The following is an 18,720-nucleotide window of genomic DNA, read 5'->3' on the forward strand; positions in this document are numbered from 1 at the left end:
ACCCGACTTAAGACATGTTAGGGATCATTGTTCGATGCATCGTCTGAAGATCAACAAAGTACGGCACAGCGGCAGAGACACGGCCATCCACCAAAACAAACACGCAGAACATTAATAAGAAAAACCACTCAGGAAAATACGAAATACTTTAATCTGATGGGATTAAATAATCCAAATGTATGGTTTATATGGATACTGAATTATTTAATATGATTGTGCATCAAGTTTTGTTCAGAATAGAAGTACTGACATGCGCAAAGTTGTAAAGTTTCCCTAAAAAAGCACAGAAGAAGAAGCTGTTCCTCAGTTTCTGCCGAACGTAAAACCAAAAAAACAGTAGTGTGTTGGTTCCAGAACGGACCAGCACCAGGTTCTAATAAAGCTCGGGGAATTACTGTAATTATGCCTCCCGCTTTCTCTGAAGGGTCGGATTGACCCCGTGTGTGCTTTTATGGCTTTTTCTTCTTTTTTTTTCTTCCCTCAGTGGTTTTGGGAAATGACGGGCTGATGCGATTACAAATTCATTCCGATGGAGCCGAATCCGATCCGAATATTCCGATTGGGGTGTCGACGTGTCGTGTTTTTTTTAGTTTGACCGACAAGTTTGATCTGATTACTTATATCCTCGTATACATGCCTTCTACAAATCTGAGTTTCGGAGAAGAAAACTGAGAAAAAACGGCATCATTTAGAGAAAGGCTAATGGAGTCTTGTATAAAGTGTGTGGACACAAGTTCATCTTTATTTTGTTCCTTCCACTTTACAGTTATACACTACTTTGTACAACAAAACAAAAAGTTTATATTTGAAATATGAAAAAATGTAAAACGGTTCAAGAGGTATTAATACTTTCGCAAGGCACTGTAAGCATTTATTCCTTATACGCACACATTAAAGGGGCAGTATTGTGTAAAATTGATATTTTTGAGTCTCGTATTATGTTATAATGTTATTTCCTCTAAGAAACATACCTAGAATGTTGCTTGGATTCTTTAATGCATGTTTGAGAAGGAAAGCATGTTTGAGAAATCCTTGAATCTCTATGGCATTTATTCAACCGTTCGAAATGCCTGGCTGGACCTAGCCCCGCCTTCGAGACAAAGCTCCTCCTCTGAGCTGCAGTTTCCAAGCTTCTGCCTCACAGAGCGGGTCTCCCCTGCTACTTCTCAATGTTACACAGGTAAAAATGTTCTTAATGGGTTAATAGAGGAGCCATGTTGTGATGACTTCCTGAAGCCCGAGTTTCAGAAAGAGCAGGAGTTTTTGAAGAGACAAAGACCCAATTTCAATTACAAAGTAAAATTTCTTTTGTCATATTTGATGTATGCAGCATTTTTATACCAATTGAAGTTAACATAGTTATTTGACTGCGCTATAAAAAGGCTCTATGTGGCTGGACAACCCATAATAATAATACTTCCCTCTTAAATATTTTCATTGTGTCATTCAGATGTTTTATATTTCTATACAAGTATATGTGTTTTTTGTCTTGTGGATTATAGTGATCCGAGGAATCTGTGATGACTACAACTTGGATTTCCCAGCTTTCTATGCCTGCATCGGTTTGTGGAACTGCCTCTTCCTCATCTTGGGAGGGATCTTCAACGTCAGTCTGCTGATGAAGCTCTTTAAAAGGTACCACTTATATTTGAGTTTACATTTATCTCGGTTTATTGGGACCGTTTTCCTAATGGGTCATATGGTTCCAACTCCACCGACCTGTAACTGTTGGTGACAAAATCTGTAATATTCAAAGCCAACAGCATAGCGGATCTTGCTAACTAGCTTGTTCTTGTTTTTTTTTTTTTGTTGTTCTTTTTTGTCAGCATTAGTTTTTACAAATTCAAAGACCTATTGGCATTTAGCAAAAAAATGCGGATGCTGTGAGCAAGAATGGCTCATAAGTTCTTATTTGTGAGTGAAAGAAATGCAAACTTTAATGTTTCTGTTAGAATTTCTCAGATGTTTGAGCTGCAGCCAAAAACATCCAACTTTGATGGTGATGTTGCACCGATGCCATTTTTTACCTTTATAGGTTTGGTTGTTTCCTATTAGATGCTTATTTTGGTTACTAAAAACAGCTCTTGATTTGCCGGTCGTTCTACGTTTCTGTTCTCATCTATGGTCTCGAGCTCTGGGTAATGACAGACAGAATGAGATCATGGATACAAGCAGCCGAAATGAGTTTCCTCCACAAGGTGTCAGGGCTCTCCCTTAGAGACACGGTGAGAGGTTAGAGACGCGGTTCGAAGAACTCGGGGGTAGAACTCTCCCTGGTGAGGTGTTCTTGCACGTCTCACTGGGAGGACACCCAGAGGAAAACCCAGGACACGCTGGAGGGACGGTGTTTCTCAGCTGGCCTGGAAATGCCTTGGGATTCCCCCATAGGAGCTGACCCAAGTGGCTGGGGAGAGGGAAGTCTGGGTCTCTATGCTTTGGCTGCTGCCTCCGCGATCTGACAATAAAAAAGTACCATCTGCTGTTTTGCACCATTCACACCCTGCAGGAAGATTCTTGTTAGAAAATATAATTATCTGACACTACTGAACAATATCTATCAGCAGGAGGTCACTTGGTTGTTATTACTGGATGACTTTTCCTACTTTTACCTTTTTTTAAGCTCAAATGGGGATCAGAACCAAAATAAATGGAAACAAAGTACAACCCAAAGTTTTCAGACCTCAGTCAGTGGCAGTGGGAATGGAAGAGTCTGAGAAGTTCTGGTTCTTGTATCCTCCTGCTGTAGGAGGGCTCTGGGCAGCTTGGGGTCTGTTCTGGCTTTTGGCTTATCTGGCTCGTGACTTCCTGCACTATTCCACTCTCATAAAATCTCGCTTACAGAACAGGCTGGGTTTTCTCCCCTTCATTTGGATTCCCTCCTGTAGAATTTCTATCGGGCCAATCAGCGAACAGAGGAAGAAGTTGTGAGCAATGAAATAAATTTTCTGCTCTGTTTTGGAATTGTAGTCTGCCTAGAGATGGCAGAAGAGGAAGTAAATAAAACCATTCAGACCATGTTGTCCATGCTTCTAAATATTGAATTAATATTAACAGCTGCCTTGTTCAGATCAGCACTTCTCTCTTCACAGTGGAGGATGGTTGTTTGTAGCACAGGCAGTTTCTGGTAGGCTTCATAGCACCAAACTAGGACAGGATATACATCGTGGGGAAACATTAGTGGTTGGGTAAAGATTAAAACTTTATTCAATCTGTTGGAGGCTAGCAAGACTACTGAGAAACGATTGCTAGCCTCCAGCCTCCAGCTAGCCTGCAGCTGGCTTCCTATCGTTTTTCGATAGTGGAGTGCCCAGACCTCCTGTGCGAAGGACGAGTGTCTGGTTTTTACCAGGCTATCTCTTGGTGGCAGAGGTGCCACCAAAGGTTGTCTGTCAGGCTTAGAGGTTGGTCTGGTAATCGAGGTGGTTGGAGCTTGTCAATTGGATTTGAGTTGTGATGAAGCCCAAAGACCCTCAGGGATGTGTCAGGGTGACTGTGGCTTGTGGAGTCTGAACTAGGCAATGGTCAGTGGGTTTTCCTCTTCATCACTGGGAACACTTTGTGTCTTGTGTGGGAGCCTGATAGTCTCTTCTTGACCTGCACTGGAAGACACGGTAGCAGTGTCAGATAAGGTGGAGTCTGTGTCTTCAGGGTCTGAGGCTATCTATCCTCTGCCTCTTTTGACCAGAGTTTGTTGTGAAGTTTCTCCCCATCCCACCGTTCTACCAGCTTCACACCTTTAGGTGACAAACTCTCACACAACTATTCCACACGTAGACAACCATTCTGCACACACATATACACACACATCCACCCATACATGCGCACCCACCCACACCGACAGAAATAATCCAGATAACTGAAGGTCATACAAACACAGCTTCCTATTTCACTGATGTGGTCTGTCATAATTTCAAACCAAACATGTAACTAGAACATCATATCGGGTAGAGCAAAAATAATTTGCCATGTTTTATGATCGTAGGCACAAAATAGTAGTTTTACATGTATGAAATGAAATGAAAGGCAGAATGGCAATGGGTAGATCTAGAGCTTTTATGATTTAATGACAACAAACTACTCCAACAACACTGCAATATAAGTTCATTAAAATATTATTTTAAGTTGAACTTCCTTGTATTGTTTGAAATGGAATGACAAAAATGCTACTTTTTTCTGTGTTTTAACATTTTATTTGTCGCTAAGCAACAACGTCCAATGTGTTTTCCAGGTCAACAGAAGAGGTCATTGCCCTGTTCATTTCCATTGCATTTGTAGTTGATGCTGTCAAAGGAACAGTCAAAAGTAAGTAACACAAGCAGTCACTTTGTTTTGTTTTTCTACAGCACTGCAATCTGCAACTGCTTATAATGCTTCCTTATTTTGACTGTGATAATTAAGACTTTGCACCCATCTCAGATTTTACTGTCATCACAAGCAAATTTCCGATTTAAAGCAGGCAAAGGTTTTCTAACACAAATGCAGTGGTAAAAAGATAACTGCGACATATTCTGCATACTGTGTTACTGGTGTCTTTTTAATAATGTTATTTGCTCGAGCTACTTGCTAATTATGCCTGAAGAATCCTTCGTTGACCGAGAGTGCAAAGATCTCTCCAGCTAATCAATTAGTCATTTTAATTAAAACCTGTCCAGTCCTTTTTCCTAGTGACATTGTTCTTTGTTTCAGCGATCTGCAGATGGATCTTTACAAATCTGCTGCGTATTACTTAGCATTTTTTTATATATATATTTAATACAAAACAACATTTATATTCAGCCGCTATTTATGGCTAATTCACAGAGCATAAATAAAATCAGCTCTGTAACTTTGCATTAATGCTCTTGCTTCTAGATTTTACTATAATTTTTTGCTGCCTTCTGCTTTTCAGACTGAAACTACAGAGCAGGGTGTCTCTGCATAATAAAAGTTGGCCTTAAATACACTTAAAAAGGGCTTTTTGGTTTTTTCACGTGACTTTTCTGTCAGCCAAATGTTTGATTCATATGTTGGCATCTTGACGTGGTTGAGGCTACCGGCAACAAGCTGATAATATATCTTTAATTGCTAGCTTGTTGCATATATTATGAGTCGGTGTAAATTTATTGGCAGTTGGCTGGACGACGTTCTTCTCAACACTGAAAACAGACCCTGAACTCACCATCACTTTGGTGAAACTTGTGGCGGCAGGAAAACGCAGTGGAGTTATAACGAAGTTATGCAGAGCTGACAAAGATTTTGGATTTCAAATGCTTAAAGCTGACCATCCAGGCTGTCACATAAAATCACAATAAAATAAACTGAAGCTTTTGGTTGTACAATAATAAAATTGGAAAGGGTTCAGCGGAGTTTGAATGCTTTTTAATTTACCTAAGAAAAAGAAACACAAAAATTTGGGTTTTATTTTTTGTTAGTTTGTTTTGACCACTGTGATTCTGGTTTCAGTCTTTCAAAGGTACTACCACGCTCCAGGTCTGGAAAACAGGAGCTTAGAGGACCTTCCTCAGGTTGGAGACCTGCAGGGAGGAAACAGGAGTGAGGTGATGGTCGGGTCGGTGTTCAATGCTCTGCCTGAATCTTTCATCCAGTGCACTCGAGAGAGGCCCGTCCTTTGCCTCCTGCTGATGCTCGGGACATTATGGATGGGCTATACCCTCTACCAGTTCAAAAGAAGGTACATTCTGCATTAATATTCCGAGGCACTTGAAAGATTAATCACTGGAGAACTTTAAATCACGTTTGGCTGGGAGCGCTGCCTTGCTGGTATGGATGCTGCATAGCAGGACCTCGCCTCTAAGGATTGTAACTTTCCAGACAGAACTTGCTAAACTCACTTTTCTGTCAGAGCTTCAGTTCCAGCCTGTGATTTAATAAGCATTAATATTCTACTACTGATTGCTCTCTGTAATCAAATCAACCTCAAAGCTGGATTCAATTGTGTAAGCAAGAGGCGGAGTAAGGTACTTAAGCGGTGTCAGGATTGCAGCCATTGTCCTTGTCTTGTCCACAGTAATTGTATTCGTCCATTATTTGTCTCTCCTTGCTCACTCCACTGTCCTTTCTCTCTCTGTCTCCGTCTCCCAGTCCGTTCCTGCATGCCAAAGTGAGGGAAGTGCTGTCGGACTGCGCCCTGCCCATCTCAGTGCTGCTGTTCTCCTTCATCGGCTCCTACATTTTTAGCGACATCGAGCGTTAGTATCATTTGACTTACCTCTTGTTTTGCTCCAGATGGCTGGATGAAGCTACAGCCTGTTGGGTAAACCTGTGCAATGTGAGCAGAAAACAGCCACAGGAAGTTTGTTTGTAGTTTTCAGGATAGCAGATATAGTACTAGGTTTTTCTGGTTTCAGAAAATTGGAAAGACACCCAGGAAGATATAAATGATCAAAGTTTAGATCATAAGGTATTTACAGAGTGTCTGTGCATCCCCAAAAAGTTTTAAATTCTTGTATTTAAAATTAAGGCTTTAAAAGGTCTTAATTTCATTTTTAAAAAAATAGAAGTTGGCCTTAAATATGTTCTTTTGAAGTCATAAATTTTGTGGCAGGTCTATTTAATCTTGTATATCCTTTGTAGTCATTTTTCCTTGTGGGATTTTTGTGTCAGGCAAACATTTGAGTTGCCTATGAGTCGCTTCATCATTGCGTTATATGATGAGTTAAGGCTACTGGTAACTAACTGCTAATGTACCCTTGGTAACTGGCAAAGGCCTATATTAGCAGATATATTAGCAGGAAGCATTGGTTCTGGTTCCTGCAGTGGAAATGGAGGAACAATAAAAACAAGCTAACTAGCTAAACAAAAATGCGAGCAAGCTAGCTAGCAAGCTTGATTTTTTTGCGTTTATTATGGTTTAAGTGCAAATTTATCGTTCTTGTCATTGGATCACTTCTGTTGCAAACCTGTGCAATGCTACCTTCATTTCTGTGTGAAATAACTTGGCACTACGGTGGCTAAGGCTGTTTGTTTTGTACATTTCTGACATCATACATCATTTCTGACATCTTAAATTTCACCTTCAAAAGTCTTAAATCTGAATTGGTTGAACCTGCAGAAACCTAGTTTTAAATGTGCAGTTAGAGTTTAGTATTTGATTGATGAGTGACTCGATGTGAGCACACCTGCAGTGGAGGAAGGTATTCCTTTACTTTAGATAACCTAATCCCAGCTGTCATTTCATCACTGCCAACAGAAAATCAATGCACTGTGTCCACTGACCTTAGTTGGTAGGTCTATAGATTTCTGATCTCTGTGGTCTGGCAGGAAATAATCAATTGTTTTTTTACTCCAGTAAGCACCTAAACGCCCCCTTATCAACAACAGTATTGTTATTGTGGTTCCTCAGGCCTTCCATCAGAAGTGCTGCAGAGGACCTTAAACATTTCATGTACAAAAAGTAAACGATTTCTTTCTTGGAGGTAATCAGTTTTTTGATTGCACATTTGCCATTAAAGTAATTCACTTGGATAGAAGTTGAGGAGTTAGCTCTTTAGCTCTGAACATATGGATTTTGAAATCAGAAAAGCTGTTTGGAAAGTTTAAAAGGTTGCATTGTTTTGGAGCTCCTTGTCCAAAACAAATCAGAATATGAGGCATGAACACACTCGACGGAAGAAGAAAGCGTCATTGACCGTTTTTCCCAGTGTCATCTGTTTCTATTGGCCCTCAGGAAACTACCAGCTAAAGAACAGGAAGCAAATAGAAACATTCACCTGTGCCAATCATCATCATCCGACCAACACATCAAGATTCTGTTTTAATGGCCTCCCCATAGTGGTTCTTGCCATAAAAAAAGTTCCTCTCCTCAAGACCAGCAAACTGCCAAATGTGCTGCTTGTATAGAGGAGCTCCCACCTGCTGAGTTCAGTTAATCAAGAGCTTTAATTGGCAACACCTGGCTGCTACCTACCCTGACAAATCCAAATCCTGTGGAATCTGCAGTAGATGGCAGAACGCCGGCTGCAGCGTAAAGTTTTCGTCATTTAAAGTGTGTTACCAATATGCGACACACACACCCCGTTACACACATCAATACGCTGTTACTAGGAAAGGCTCTTTCCAAGGTGTTGACCTCCATTGAGCTGAGTTTATCATCTTGGTCGAGGATGTTCCGACAGGTGTAGTCAGGGACTTTACCATCAACACTGTCATCTGTCATCGATTCATGGCTAATAGATGATTCGGTTCTTCACCCGCCGCAACAGGAAGATTTTCATTCCTTCTACTGACTAACTAACCTGGAATTGTGGTAGTTTATGAAGGAATTAATGTTTAGTTTTTGCTTATTTTACCCATTTATTTATTTTTTTTATTTCTTCCATTTTATGAATAAATTATTATTTAAACCTTCTATTACAGGAGCAGCATTTTGTAAAATGGACTTTTTCAAGCTGTAAATCTTGTTATATGATATTCCTTCTTCAAAAACAATCATGGAGGGTTGCCTTGATTTTCTGATTCATGTTTGAGAAATCCTTTCATCTCTGTGGCAACCATTCAGCTGTGCAAAACGCCTGGATGGACCTAGCCCCGCCTTCGAGTCTCCCCCACTCAGCTCCTTCAGACTAGCCAGCAGCAATTAGCAACCACCTGGTGGAGCTGTGGATCAGCTGAGCTCATTATATGAGCTTCTTCTCAGAAGTTCACATTAAAGGGTTCATAGAGGAGCCATGTTGTGATGACCTCCTAAAGGCAGAGTTTCGGAAAAAGCAGGAGTTTTTAAAGAGACAGAGGCCCAATTTCAAGGCATTAAATATCGAGGACAAATTTAATTTATGTCATATTTGATATATTTTTCTAACATCAGGCAGCATAGTTACCTTAATGTGTTATAAAATGGCGCTATGTGCCTGGAAAACACATAGTACTGCCCCTTTAAGTTATATCTGACATCCTTTGGAGATGTTTATTTTTCTTTTTAAATGTCTTCAATTTTATTCATCAATTGTTTTTTAAATCTTGTACAATTAAAATACATCTGACATCCTGTGATACACTTCTGATGTAAGGAGTAAATTGTGACCTCTCATTTTGTGATGAGTTTGGAGATCATTTTTATTTTTATTTTTATTCCAGTTCAGCCAAAGCTGCTAAAAGGTAAAACCTGCCTTTTGTCTGAAACGACCTCGTTTGCCACGGAACCCTTTTATTTGCTGCCCTTATTATTGCTTTATGCTCTTTAATAAAGGCACCCGGCGAAACACATTGGCCATTTTCAGGTTGTTTTTTTTCTTCCTTTTTTTATCCTCTGTTGTTTGGCATCATTTTTAGCCTCTATTGTTGCCAAGGCAGCAGCTGTTCTCTGGGGGTCAGAACAGAGATGACTGCCAAACCCCGAATGAATTTAAATTTAAGTGCCCGGACAATTTTCTGTTCTGTACCTCCAGAGACAATAAGTCATAGCATAATAGACCAATTATTGTCTTGTCATTTTCTAAATTTAACCAGTTACATTTAATCCAGCAGTATTTGACGGAGCGGCGCACCAAATTAGATATGAAATCCAGAAACTCTTCAAAGGATTAAAAACGATTGAAAACGTGGATTATCACATCAGTAGAACATAGCAAATGCACAATATTAGCAAATTAAGGAAGATTTTTATGAGGTACTTATGATGTTTGTATAACACTTCATATGAGAGAGGAGGATCGTTTCCAATCTCATGTGCTGCCATTTTTCTCCTTCTGGTTGTCGCTTCGTCCAGTTCCAGTGTTTAAGGTTCACAATCGGCCGATCTTCAACGTGGCTCCGTTCGAGCGGCTGTCGGCCATGAACGTTGTCAGCGCCATGGGACTCGGCTTCCTCCTGGCTCTCCTCATCTTCATCGACCAGAACATTGTTGTTTCGCTTACCAATGCTCCAGAGAACAGGTAGGGTGCCAACACGCTGACGTAAGAACCTCTAGTTCTCTACGTGAGCTTGCATACACTCATCATGTGGATAAGTAGAACATTAATTTCAATAATAATAACCCTGGGTTGCAAAACAATATGCTTTGGAAGTTGTCTATTTGTTTTCAACTGAATTAGCACTATTTTGCGCCACTGAATCCAAAAGTGACATCCATTTTCCTCAACCAGTTCAGGTTTTTATTCTAATTTGCTTTAGAGAAATCACTCAGCTTTTTGAAACAGTCGTGACCTCAACCATATTGATCATTTAAGGAATTTAACTAGAAGACTGGTCTATGCCAGTATACTTAACTTCATCAGTTCTGATAAGAAGATTGGGTCCAGAATTGTGCGTATTCATTTCCTTTTTGTTCATAAAGTGAGACTCATCACTGTCCTCTGAAGTTCCCATCCTCCTTCATTCACTGTATCCACTGGGTCCTACTGAAGGACACGTCAACATATTATGGATATGTATGGATATTATCTGCAGCGTTCATCATTCACAGGGCTTCCCTCATACAGCTCAGCCTGTTTGTACCTGAAACCCCCCAAAACACACAGACTTACTTAAATGTTGCAGCTCTGACATGAGCACACAATGTTCCACTCTTTCCTATAATGTGTCAACGTTATTGATTTACGCTGATGCTTTCCGTGACAGTATGAAAGAATATAAATAATGGATTTGTAGTTTTGCTTGCATGACGAATGAGACGGAGGAGTACGCTCGCTCCGTTTGTTTTTTTTGCTTTTAATTACATATCCTCTTTGTCTGCGTTCACACCGCTTCCTTTGTTTCCTGTTTGAGTGTGACATGTCGCCTCTCTCTTTCTCCCTAACCCCAGGTTGCTGAAAGGCACGGCGTATCACTGGGACCTGATGCTCTCCGGCCTCATTAACATCCTGATGTCGGTGCTGGGGTTGCCCTGGATGCACGCTGCCTTCCCCCACTCCACCCTCCACGTGCGCCAGCTGGCTTTCGTGGAGCAGCGCGTGGAGGGGGGGCACCTCTACGAGACGTGAGTCTGCCCGCCCTCTCGCCACCGACCACGATCAAATGGAGGCGTTGAAAGTTCATCTTCAGAGCGTGTGCTGACAGGGATTTTTTTTTTAATCGCAGGCTCTCTTGATTGCTTGATTAGCATGGAACTAACGGTTTTCCTTTGAGGACGGATGAGCTGAGAGGGAGTTTCTAAAAGATGAGAGGATTAAGTTGAGCATTTCATCCACAGCCAGGCGAGATTATACTTTGCATATCAGGATTAATAAAGCAGCAGAGTGTGATAAATGAAGACTTCTTGTGTGAGGACAGAAGATGTAATCAAGGGTTTTGGGGGGTTTTTTGTGGACAAAGTATGCAATTTGGTATTTTTGATGGCCTGTCTGTGTGTAAAATGAATACTTTAAATTCTCCAAATTCCCTACTTATGAGAATGTGTTAAGTCGCTTCTAGTCCGTTTAGAAAAGTTCATTTAAGTTATCATGGAGGATGGAAATGATATCTCCTTCAGTTCTAAGATAAATAACAATCTGTCAAATTACAAAAAATGAAAACATGTTAGAAAAAGCTAAAGACACCATTGTTTTTAGCATGATTTAAAGTGGCAGTATGTAACTTTTATTTAAAAAAATGTTTCTTACATATTTGTTGAAACTGTCACCGTGTCATTAAGTATGGGATGAAATCTGTGAAAATTTGATCTCCTCTGCTAACTAGGATCAACCAATCAGAGCCAGGAGGCGGGCCTTAGCACTGCCAATCACCTTCCATGCGACGCTGCTTCTCCCCTGCAACATAGTCTATCATGAATGCTAAGGCTAGTTAGCATTGCCACTGATGAAGGCGGGTAAATGATTTTTGACATTAGCGCATTTAGCAGCAAGAACATGAGATTGATTGACTGCGCCACGCCCCTCCTCCTGGCTTTCATTGACTGGTTTTGGTGCATTTCTTCAGACGATAATAGCAGCTCAGGGAGGAAGTGAACGAGATCGATCTTTTCACAGATCATCTGTCTCTCACAATATGGTAACAATTTCAGCAAATATATAGAAAACATATTTTTATAATAAAAGTTACATACTGCAGCTTTAAGAGTAGCAGTCAAATGAACTTGACTGATGATCCACAGGTGTGACCATGTCTATAAAGGTAGTTGTGTCTTTTTGAATCTTCCACTGAACCATCTGATGCTTTCAAATATAGCTGTAACAACATGTTTTGGCAGTTCTTCTTCTTTTTTTTTTTTTCATGGAGTGTTTGTATTGAGTTCCCACAACAGAACAACTCGTGCCAGTGATATTCTTTTAGATGGATTTTTCTTGTCTTTAAGTTGAAAACTATCCACTTTCTTGTACCTTTTTTCATTATTTTCTCTAGAAGAAAATGTATCTATATTCTTTTGGGGAAAACTTTTAAGTTTTTTCTTTAGTTTAAAATACAAAAATTGAAATAAGACAAACAGCTAGTGTTGACACAATACCAAAGAAGAAGAATACCAACAGTGATCTTGACCTTCCTAACGATCTGAATGCACCATTTCACAGTAAAAAATCATCCACAAGTTGGAAACATTGGAAGTGGACATTCCATAAAATGTACTACAATTTCAGGGCCATGCAGAACTGCTCAGAGATGAAAATAGAAAACAAGAACTCAATTAAAAACAACAACACACAGCAGATCTGATATAGCATGTTCATTTCATTTTTTATTATTATTCACCAATTAGTGCATGGAAAATAAACATTACAGACTAGCAAACAGAGGCATTGACCTACAAAATAACCCATTATACAAGCAAAGAGAACAAATGGCAACAAAAACAAAGACAAATATATAGAATTGTTTAACATAATGTGGATTAGAATACTTTTTTCTTCTTTCCTGATTTTCCCCCCTTCTTTTTTATATTCTGTCTTGGTTTAAACAATCTACAGCCACATAGATATTTTGGGTAGAAGTGATGAAACAATAAATAAGTAGATAAATCAAGAATAACTAAAGAACATGTTTTGTGGCATTAACGCACTGGCATTGAAATGGCATTTAGAATAGGAAACCTGTTCTCAGCAAAAACAAAAAGAGAAAATGGCGGCATGTTGCAGCTTTTCAAAATGTGATCACGTTGGTCCAGAGAGAGAAAATTCCTCCTCAGGAATATGAGATAAGAATAAAAATGTCATCCAATGGAAACAAATATTTCACATTTTACTGAGTCTAAATACTTTTAAACGACGAGTTTTTCCGTTGTCCATCATCTTTTGCATGCGTTTAAATTAAAGAGATAATACCTGTTTGTAATGATATATTTAGAAAAGCTGCTAACACTTAAAGTAACACATTAGCTCATTATTTATGGAACAGAAAAACATTTTATCACGTTTCGTAGTTCTGGGAATTGTGAATTGATTCAAAATGCTCAAAAATCGATTTTAAAATACATTTAAGTTGAACGTTGTTGCCGCTCCTATTTGCAAGCAAACTGCGTATTACATTACGCATACACTTTTAATTAATATTTCAAATAATTGTTTAATATTTTTTATTTAGGAATAAGCCAGGAAGTTAAGCTAACCAATTAGTGGTATTACAGAATTTTGTGCATAAACCTATTTTTTTGTTTAAATACAAATTTGATACTGTGTGGAATTGCTTTAAATAAATGTCCTGTTTGGTTACACAGTCTTTTCCTTTTTCAGTCATTTTATTTAAACAGAATCTCAAGACCGTTTGAATAAAAAAATTGGTTTTGAATCGTGACCTTAAAAACTGGAATTGAATCGAATCGCTTGACAGCGTTTCCATTACAAATGTGTGCAAAACAAAATCACGTGTGAATAAGTTTATTCATGCAATAAGTCACTAAAGAACACGTGACGCCATCATCGTCCAACGACTTCCTGTCGTTTTCTTCTTCTTGGTTTGCGCCAGCGGCAGCATCCAGCTGTTGATCAAATGACTCATTAGGCTATAAAAAGTGTTTCCATTGTAGTTTTGCAAAGTAAACCAATTTTGATTCGGGCAAAAGAGAAAACAAACAAAAAAACACCTCCTTCTAGTGTCAAAACGTTTTGTCAAAAAAACAAGAGTTTTTCTCTTTTTTTTTATTTTTGCGTTTCCATTAAGAAATTTTATTTCCGAAATGTCATGTTGCGCAATTATGTGGTCAACAGAAACGCACCTAGTGAACGATTTGCATCTCTAATCAATTATAAGATGCTGTTTTGTCAGTAATACATCATTACAAAATCTACTTTTTCAAACAAAAGAACGTCATTCATATCCTCTCTCTGCTTATTAAATCATGATGTTTAGGAAAATCTGAATTGCACTGCTGCAAAACCTGCAATAAAACTGATCGGGAAAATCCCCAGAAACAAATTCTCCATCGTTTTGCCAGAGATGATTTTTCAGAAATCCTTCGTTCTTTCATTGTGCGTGTCGTTTTGTTCCTCCTCAGCATCGTCCAGGTGAAGGAGACCCGGCTGACGTCTCTGGCTGCCAACATCTTCATCGGCGTGTCTCTGCTGCTGCTGCCCGTTCCGCTGCAGTGGATCCCCAAACCCGTCCTGTATGGCCTCTTCCTCTACATCGCCCTCACCTCCATCGACGGAAACCAGATGTGCGACCGCATGGCTCTCCTCCTGAAGGAGCAGGTGAGCCAGGGTGCTGGGTGAGAGCGTGTAGGCGTGTGTGTTGGTGTGTGTGCCCATATGTTGGCTGTGGGACTCAGCAGATCAAACAGTTGACTAGATGCCCAGCACAAGAGTCACCTCTCATCTACTAACATCTTCATTTATTTGTTGTTTGGGATGTTTGTGAGGGTTTGGTTTTAGGAATTACAAAATAAAATTTAAAAAGGAACCAAACTAATGTTTTTGTTTGATCTCGGCTTCATTAAAATGCAGAAAGATCCTGCACAATCAGTTGAAAATATTAAATTTGACATCCACTAAATAGTTTTGTCAAAAGAAACCTACAGGAATCTCTTTTATTTTCCGTGTGTCTCTTATCCCCAGTGTCCGGTTTAACCTTGCCTCTTCAACAGCGAGGAGATAAAGCAAGGCTTACCCTTTCAATCCATACTTTACATGCTGCTGCCCCCACATGGTAGCAGCAGGACCTGCATGCCCCAGGAAAAAAAAATCTCGAGCTTAAAAACACCCAGACAGTAAAAGTTACATTTTAAAAATGCTCAGTTACTGATGGAAAGATGGTGTGATGAAAAATCTGTACATTAGATGTGTATTTCCCATATTATTTAATCTTATTTTACAGTTTAAGACACCAGGATATTTTATTTCCAGATGTAGCCATCGCAAATTGTGACCAGTTGATCCCAATTTCATTTTTTCTGATTTCTCTTTCTGAGCGATGAGAGGGTGTTTCTTTAAAAGACCCTCTCCTTTAATTGTAAAATATTCAAAACATTTCTATCTAGCAGATGTTGAAAACTGAAAAAGATGCATCAGAGTGACTTTGCTGTACTCCACCCAGCCTTTCTGATATCAAGTCTCTTTCGTCTTGCTCTCTCTCGCTGTCTTGCAGCCAGAAGAAACACACATTTCTTGCTGTTTTCTAGGGGGAAAAAACTGTCTACATGTTCTTTTTTTTCTTCAGACTTCATTTTTGAAAACCTCAGTAATACTGACAATGGCAAAAAAAAGCAGCAGCTGAAATGTAACAAATGTTACAATTTTGCTCCCCAAACAAACAGTTTACATGGCTGTCAGGCATGAAAACAATCTGAAACACCTGAAAACCGATAAATCCAGACATTGACACTGATTTTTAAGTACAAGCTCTTAATACTCATGATCCGTGATTATGTTTTATGATAAGAATTTCCTAAATTTTTCATAGTAGCAACCAAGTTTGCAAACATAATTTAGGCAAGTTCACGCTACCGAAAGCTAACAGAAGTTGTCATCTGAAACTGGAACTTAAGAGTGCAAATCTCAGAGCTGCGTAGGCTGTTCACTGCCTGTAATCATTTCCTGAAGACTGCAGTAGACCCGAGGACAGCAGAGAAACACAGCCGCAGGGGGAGATTGTATTTTAATCAGCTTTTATCCTCTCACCCCCCGCAGACGTCTTACCCACCTACCCACTACATCCGCAAAGTGCCCCAGAGGAAGATCCACTACTTCACCTTCCTGCAGATGATGCAGCTGCTGGTGCTGTGCACATTCGGCATGTACCCAATACCGTACATGAAAATGATCTTCCCTCTGGTCATGATCCTCCTAATCCCAATCAGGTACGTATGGGGAAGCTTGGAATTCCATTCTCTCCATTTTGAGATTCAGGTGTGTGTGTGAGGACGTTCACACCGTTTCAGCTCATCTGCAATTATGCACCTAGGTGGAAATGTAATCTCTGTGGCGAACTTGTACGATATCTTTTTGGTGTAATGCAAAATCTCTCCTCTCTCTAACTGTCTAAATTTTTTGAAAACTAAAATTTTAGCTTTTTTTTTTTTTAAGGTTTGAATTTTGAACCAAGAAATGTTATCTCTGGATCCTCTGAGAACATGAACTCCTCAAACTGAAGTCACCTTCTCCTGTATGTCGGTAGATCTAAAATTGCATGTTCAGAGATTCTAAAGCTACATTCACACACCAGGTGAATGTTGTCCATACACAACTTTTCACCGCAGTCTGATCTGATCTTCTCACACTGGCAAGAAAAATCCGATTTGAGCCATTTCCATACGTGGAACTAAGTCAGATACGTGTCTGACTGTTTTCAAAGATCTGCAGTCTGAAGCCTCATGTCACATTTTATCCGACTTTTATGTCAGTGACCTGAGACATGCGTCACAAGACGCAGTAAATCAGATGTAAAAATGGCTGGAAATTACAATTATGAACTTATGGAAGAAATCTGTGTCACAATCGCAGCGCTGTTATCTCAGACTACCCATCCAAACAGACGTCTCTACAGAAGCTGTAATCAATTCTTCACAAAACAACATTTCTATTAGTTGTGCTTTCTCTTTATTCGTCTTATGATTTTGTCAATCAATCAAGTTTATCTGTACAGCACATATCAGAAACAAGGCATTTCAACGTATTTGACTTCATAAAAACACAAAACTCAACAATGGAAACATTACATTTTGCATCAAAATGGTGCTTAGAGTTTCATTTATTATTGTACAAAAGCAACTCCAAACATTTGTACCGTCTTGACTGAGTTCCTTTAGTCAAGGTTTAAAGGAACTCAGTGTTTCGGCTGTTTTACAATTTTCCAGAAGTTTGTTCCAGATTTGTGAAACTTTAAATCGATCCATAGACGGTATCATTCATTATTGAACAGGTAACCGTTTGCACAGATCAAACTTTAGGCGAATAAACTGAGTGGCCCGCAAATTATTTGATGAAATCAAATGAAAACAGGTTCTGCTGTTCAATCAGAACATGAGATTAATTAATGTCAGTATTGAGTCACTGTGGCAACATCTAAGTTCTCTTAATTTGTTTACTCTGGTGCATACGTGCGATCTACATCGTGTCTCAGAATAACGATGTTTATGCGGCAGAATTTCTTGGCATGTCCAAGTCTTGGCAGGTTATAGCTGGTGATCAGTTTAAGTAGCTTAAAGTATTAGAAGTGAAGGAAGCTGATGCTGGAGCGTTATTTAATAAAAGCCAAAAATCTTTCAATATGGAGATAAAATGCAAATGTGCAATAGTGTCAATAGGAATCAACTTATAGGAAAGAAATGTATCAGTTTAGTGAAAAATATTTTAATTTTTTTTATTACTCCTAGTTAATTAGACTAATATCTGGAACATTTGATTATGTATTTCCACCCTAGCAACTCCATAATCCCTTAACTTAATTTGGATTGATGAAATGAAGAAAGTGCCCAAACTTTTCCACATTATTTTACTGACGTCAGTTTGTGAGCAGATCAGAAACCAGATCTGGAGCTGATAACAGAAAAACAGCTCTACAGTATACAAACAGCTCTATGAAACCCCTTGTAAAGTATTGATTTAGTATTCTTTGCTGGGTGAGTCTTTAGCAGAGGAGTAAACAGTGCATTATTTAAAACGTTTGCTCTGAAAGTTTTATTTCTTCTCATCATTAAAGATGTTTTCTACGGAGCCCTCTAGGGGACATGGGGAATTTTTTTTCTTTTGCGTTCCCTCGCAATACTTTTGCGTTCCCTCGCAATACTTTTGCGTTACCTCGCAAAACTTTTGCGTTCCCTCGCAATACTTTTGCGTTCCCTCGCAATACTGTACTGGTCAGTTATGCAGCATAATTGAACACTGTAAGCCTTTCTTACGGTGGGCGCCGTACTTTATGCTTTAATATAAGGTTATGTGAGGTTTTTCCGTGAATGTTAGTATCTTTTTGTGAAATATCTGAAGTTTTAGCCTATATCTTTCTTTAGGATAGAAAGGCACCACAAACCTACGATATAAACAGAAACTTTCCGTAAGTCGGAAAGAATTAAAAAATACATCCTAATTTGGACTATTTCTGAGTTATTATCGCGGGTAATAAATCATCTGACAGTTTTGATTGTGTCTCTGTTGTGTTCGTAGTCTGAATGGTCTAAAGAGCTGCTTTCAGTGCCGCTCCATCTTAGCCTTAACAGACATAAACATGCAGGAAAAATCGATTTTCAATCAGTGTTTTGCACCAAACAGTTAATAATAATAAACAAGTTTTCACTGAGGCTTTGTAAGAGCCATATGAATGAAATAAGTAATTATTGATATGACAGGAGCAGGAGGCTTTGACACTTAGGTGTGTCAACGTGGGAGTGACGTCACCAGGTATGAATGGGAAGGATACTGGCTTTGT

At 39.2% G+C, this 18,720-nt stretch overlaps 1 protein-coding gene across 5 annotated transcripts in view; it reads left to right on the top strand.

Moving 5' to 3' along the window:
• The window catches only part of slc4a11 (solute carrier family 4 member 11), a 142,562-nt gene that overhangs the window by 117,893 nt on the left and 5,949 nt on the right, over nt 1–18,720 (top strand). For 4 of the 5 annotated variants that reach the window (XM_032547115.1, XM_032547117.1, XM_032547116.1 and 1 more), the window contains 8 exons: nt 1,503–1,635; nt 4,229–4,302; nt 5,443–5,671; nt 6,082–6,188; nt 9,704–9,869; nt 10,739–10,912; nt 14,357–14,552; nt 15,987–16,156. In XM_032547115.1, the coding sequence (XP_032403006.1) occupies nt 1,503–1,635; nt 4,229–4,302; nt 5,443–5,671; nt 6,082–6,188; nt 9,704–9,869; nt 10,739–10,912; nt 14,357–14,552; nt 15,987–16,156 (1,249 nt within the window). The remainder of the gene's footprint in view (nt 1–1,502; nt 1,636–4,228; nt 4,303–5,442; nt 5,672–6,081; nt 6,189–9,703; nt 9,870–10,738; nt 10,913–14,356; nt 14,553–15,986; nt 16,157–18,720) is intronic. The other variant, XM_032547120.1, reaches the window with a different exon arrangement.

This window comes from Xiphophorus hellerii, chromosome 19, assembly GCF_003331165.1.
Source record: "Xiphophorus hellerii strain 12219 chromosome 19, Xiphophorus_hellerii-4.1, whole genome shotgun sequence".
NCBI classification, from domain to species: domain Eukaryota; kingdom Metazoa; phylum Chordata; class Actinopteri; order Cyprinodontiformes; family Poeciliidae; genus Xiphophorus; species Xiphophorus hellerii.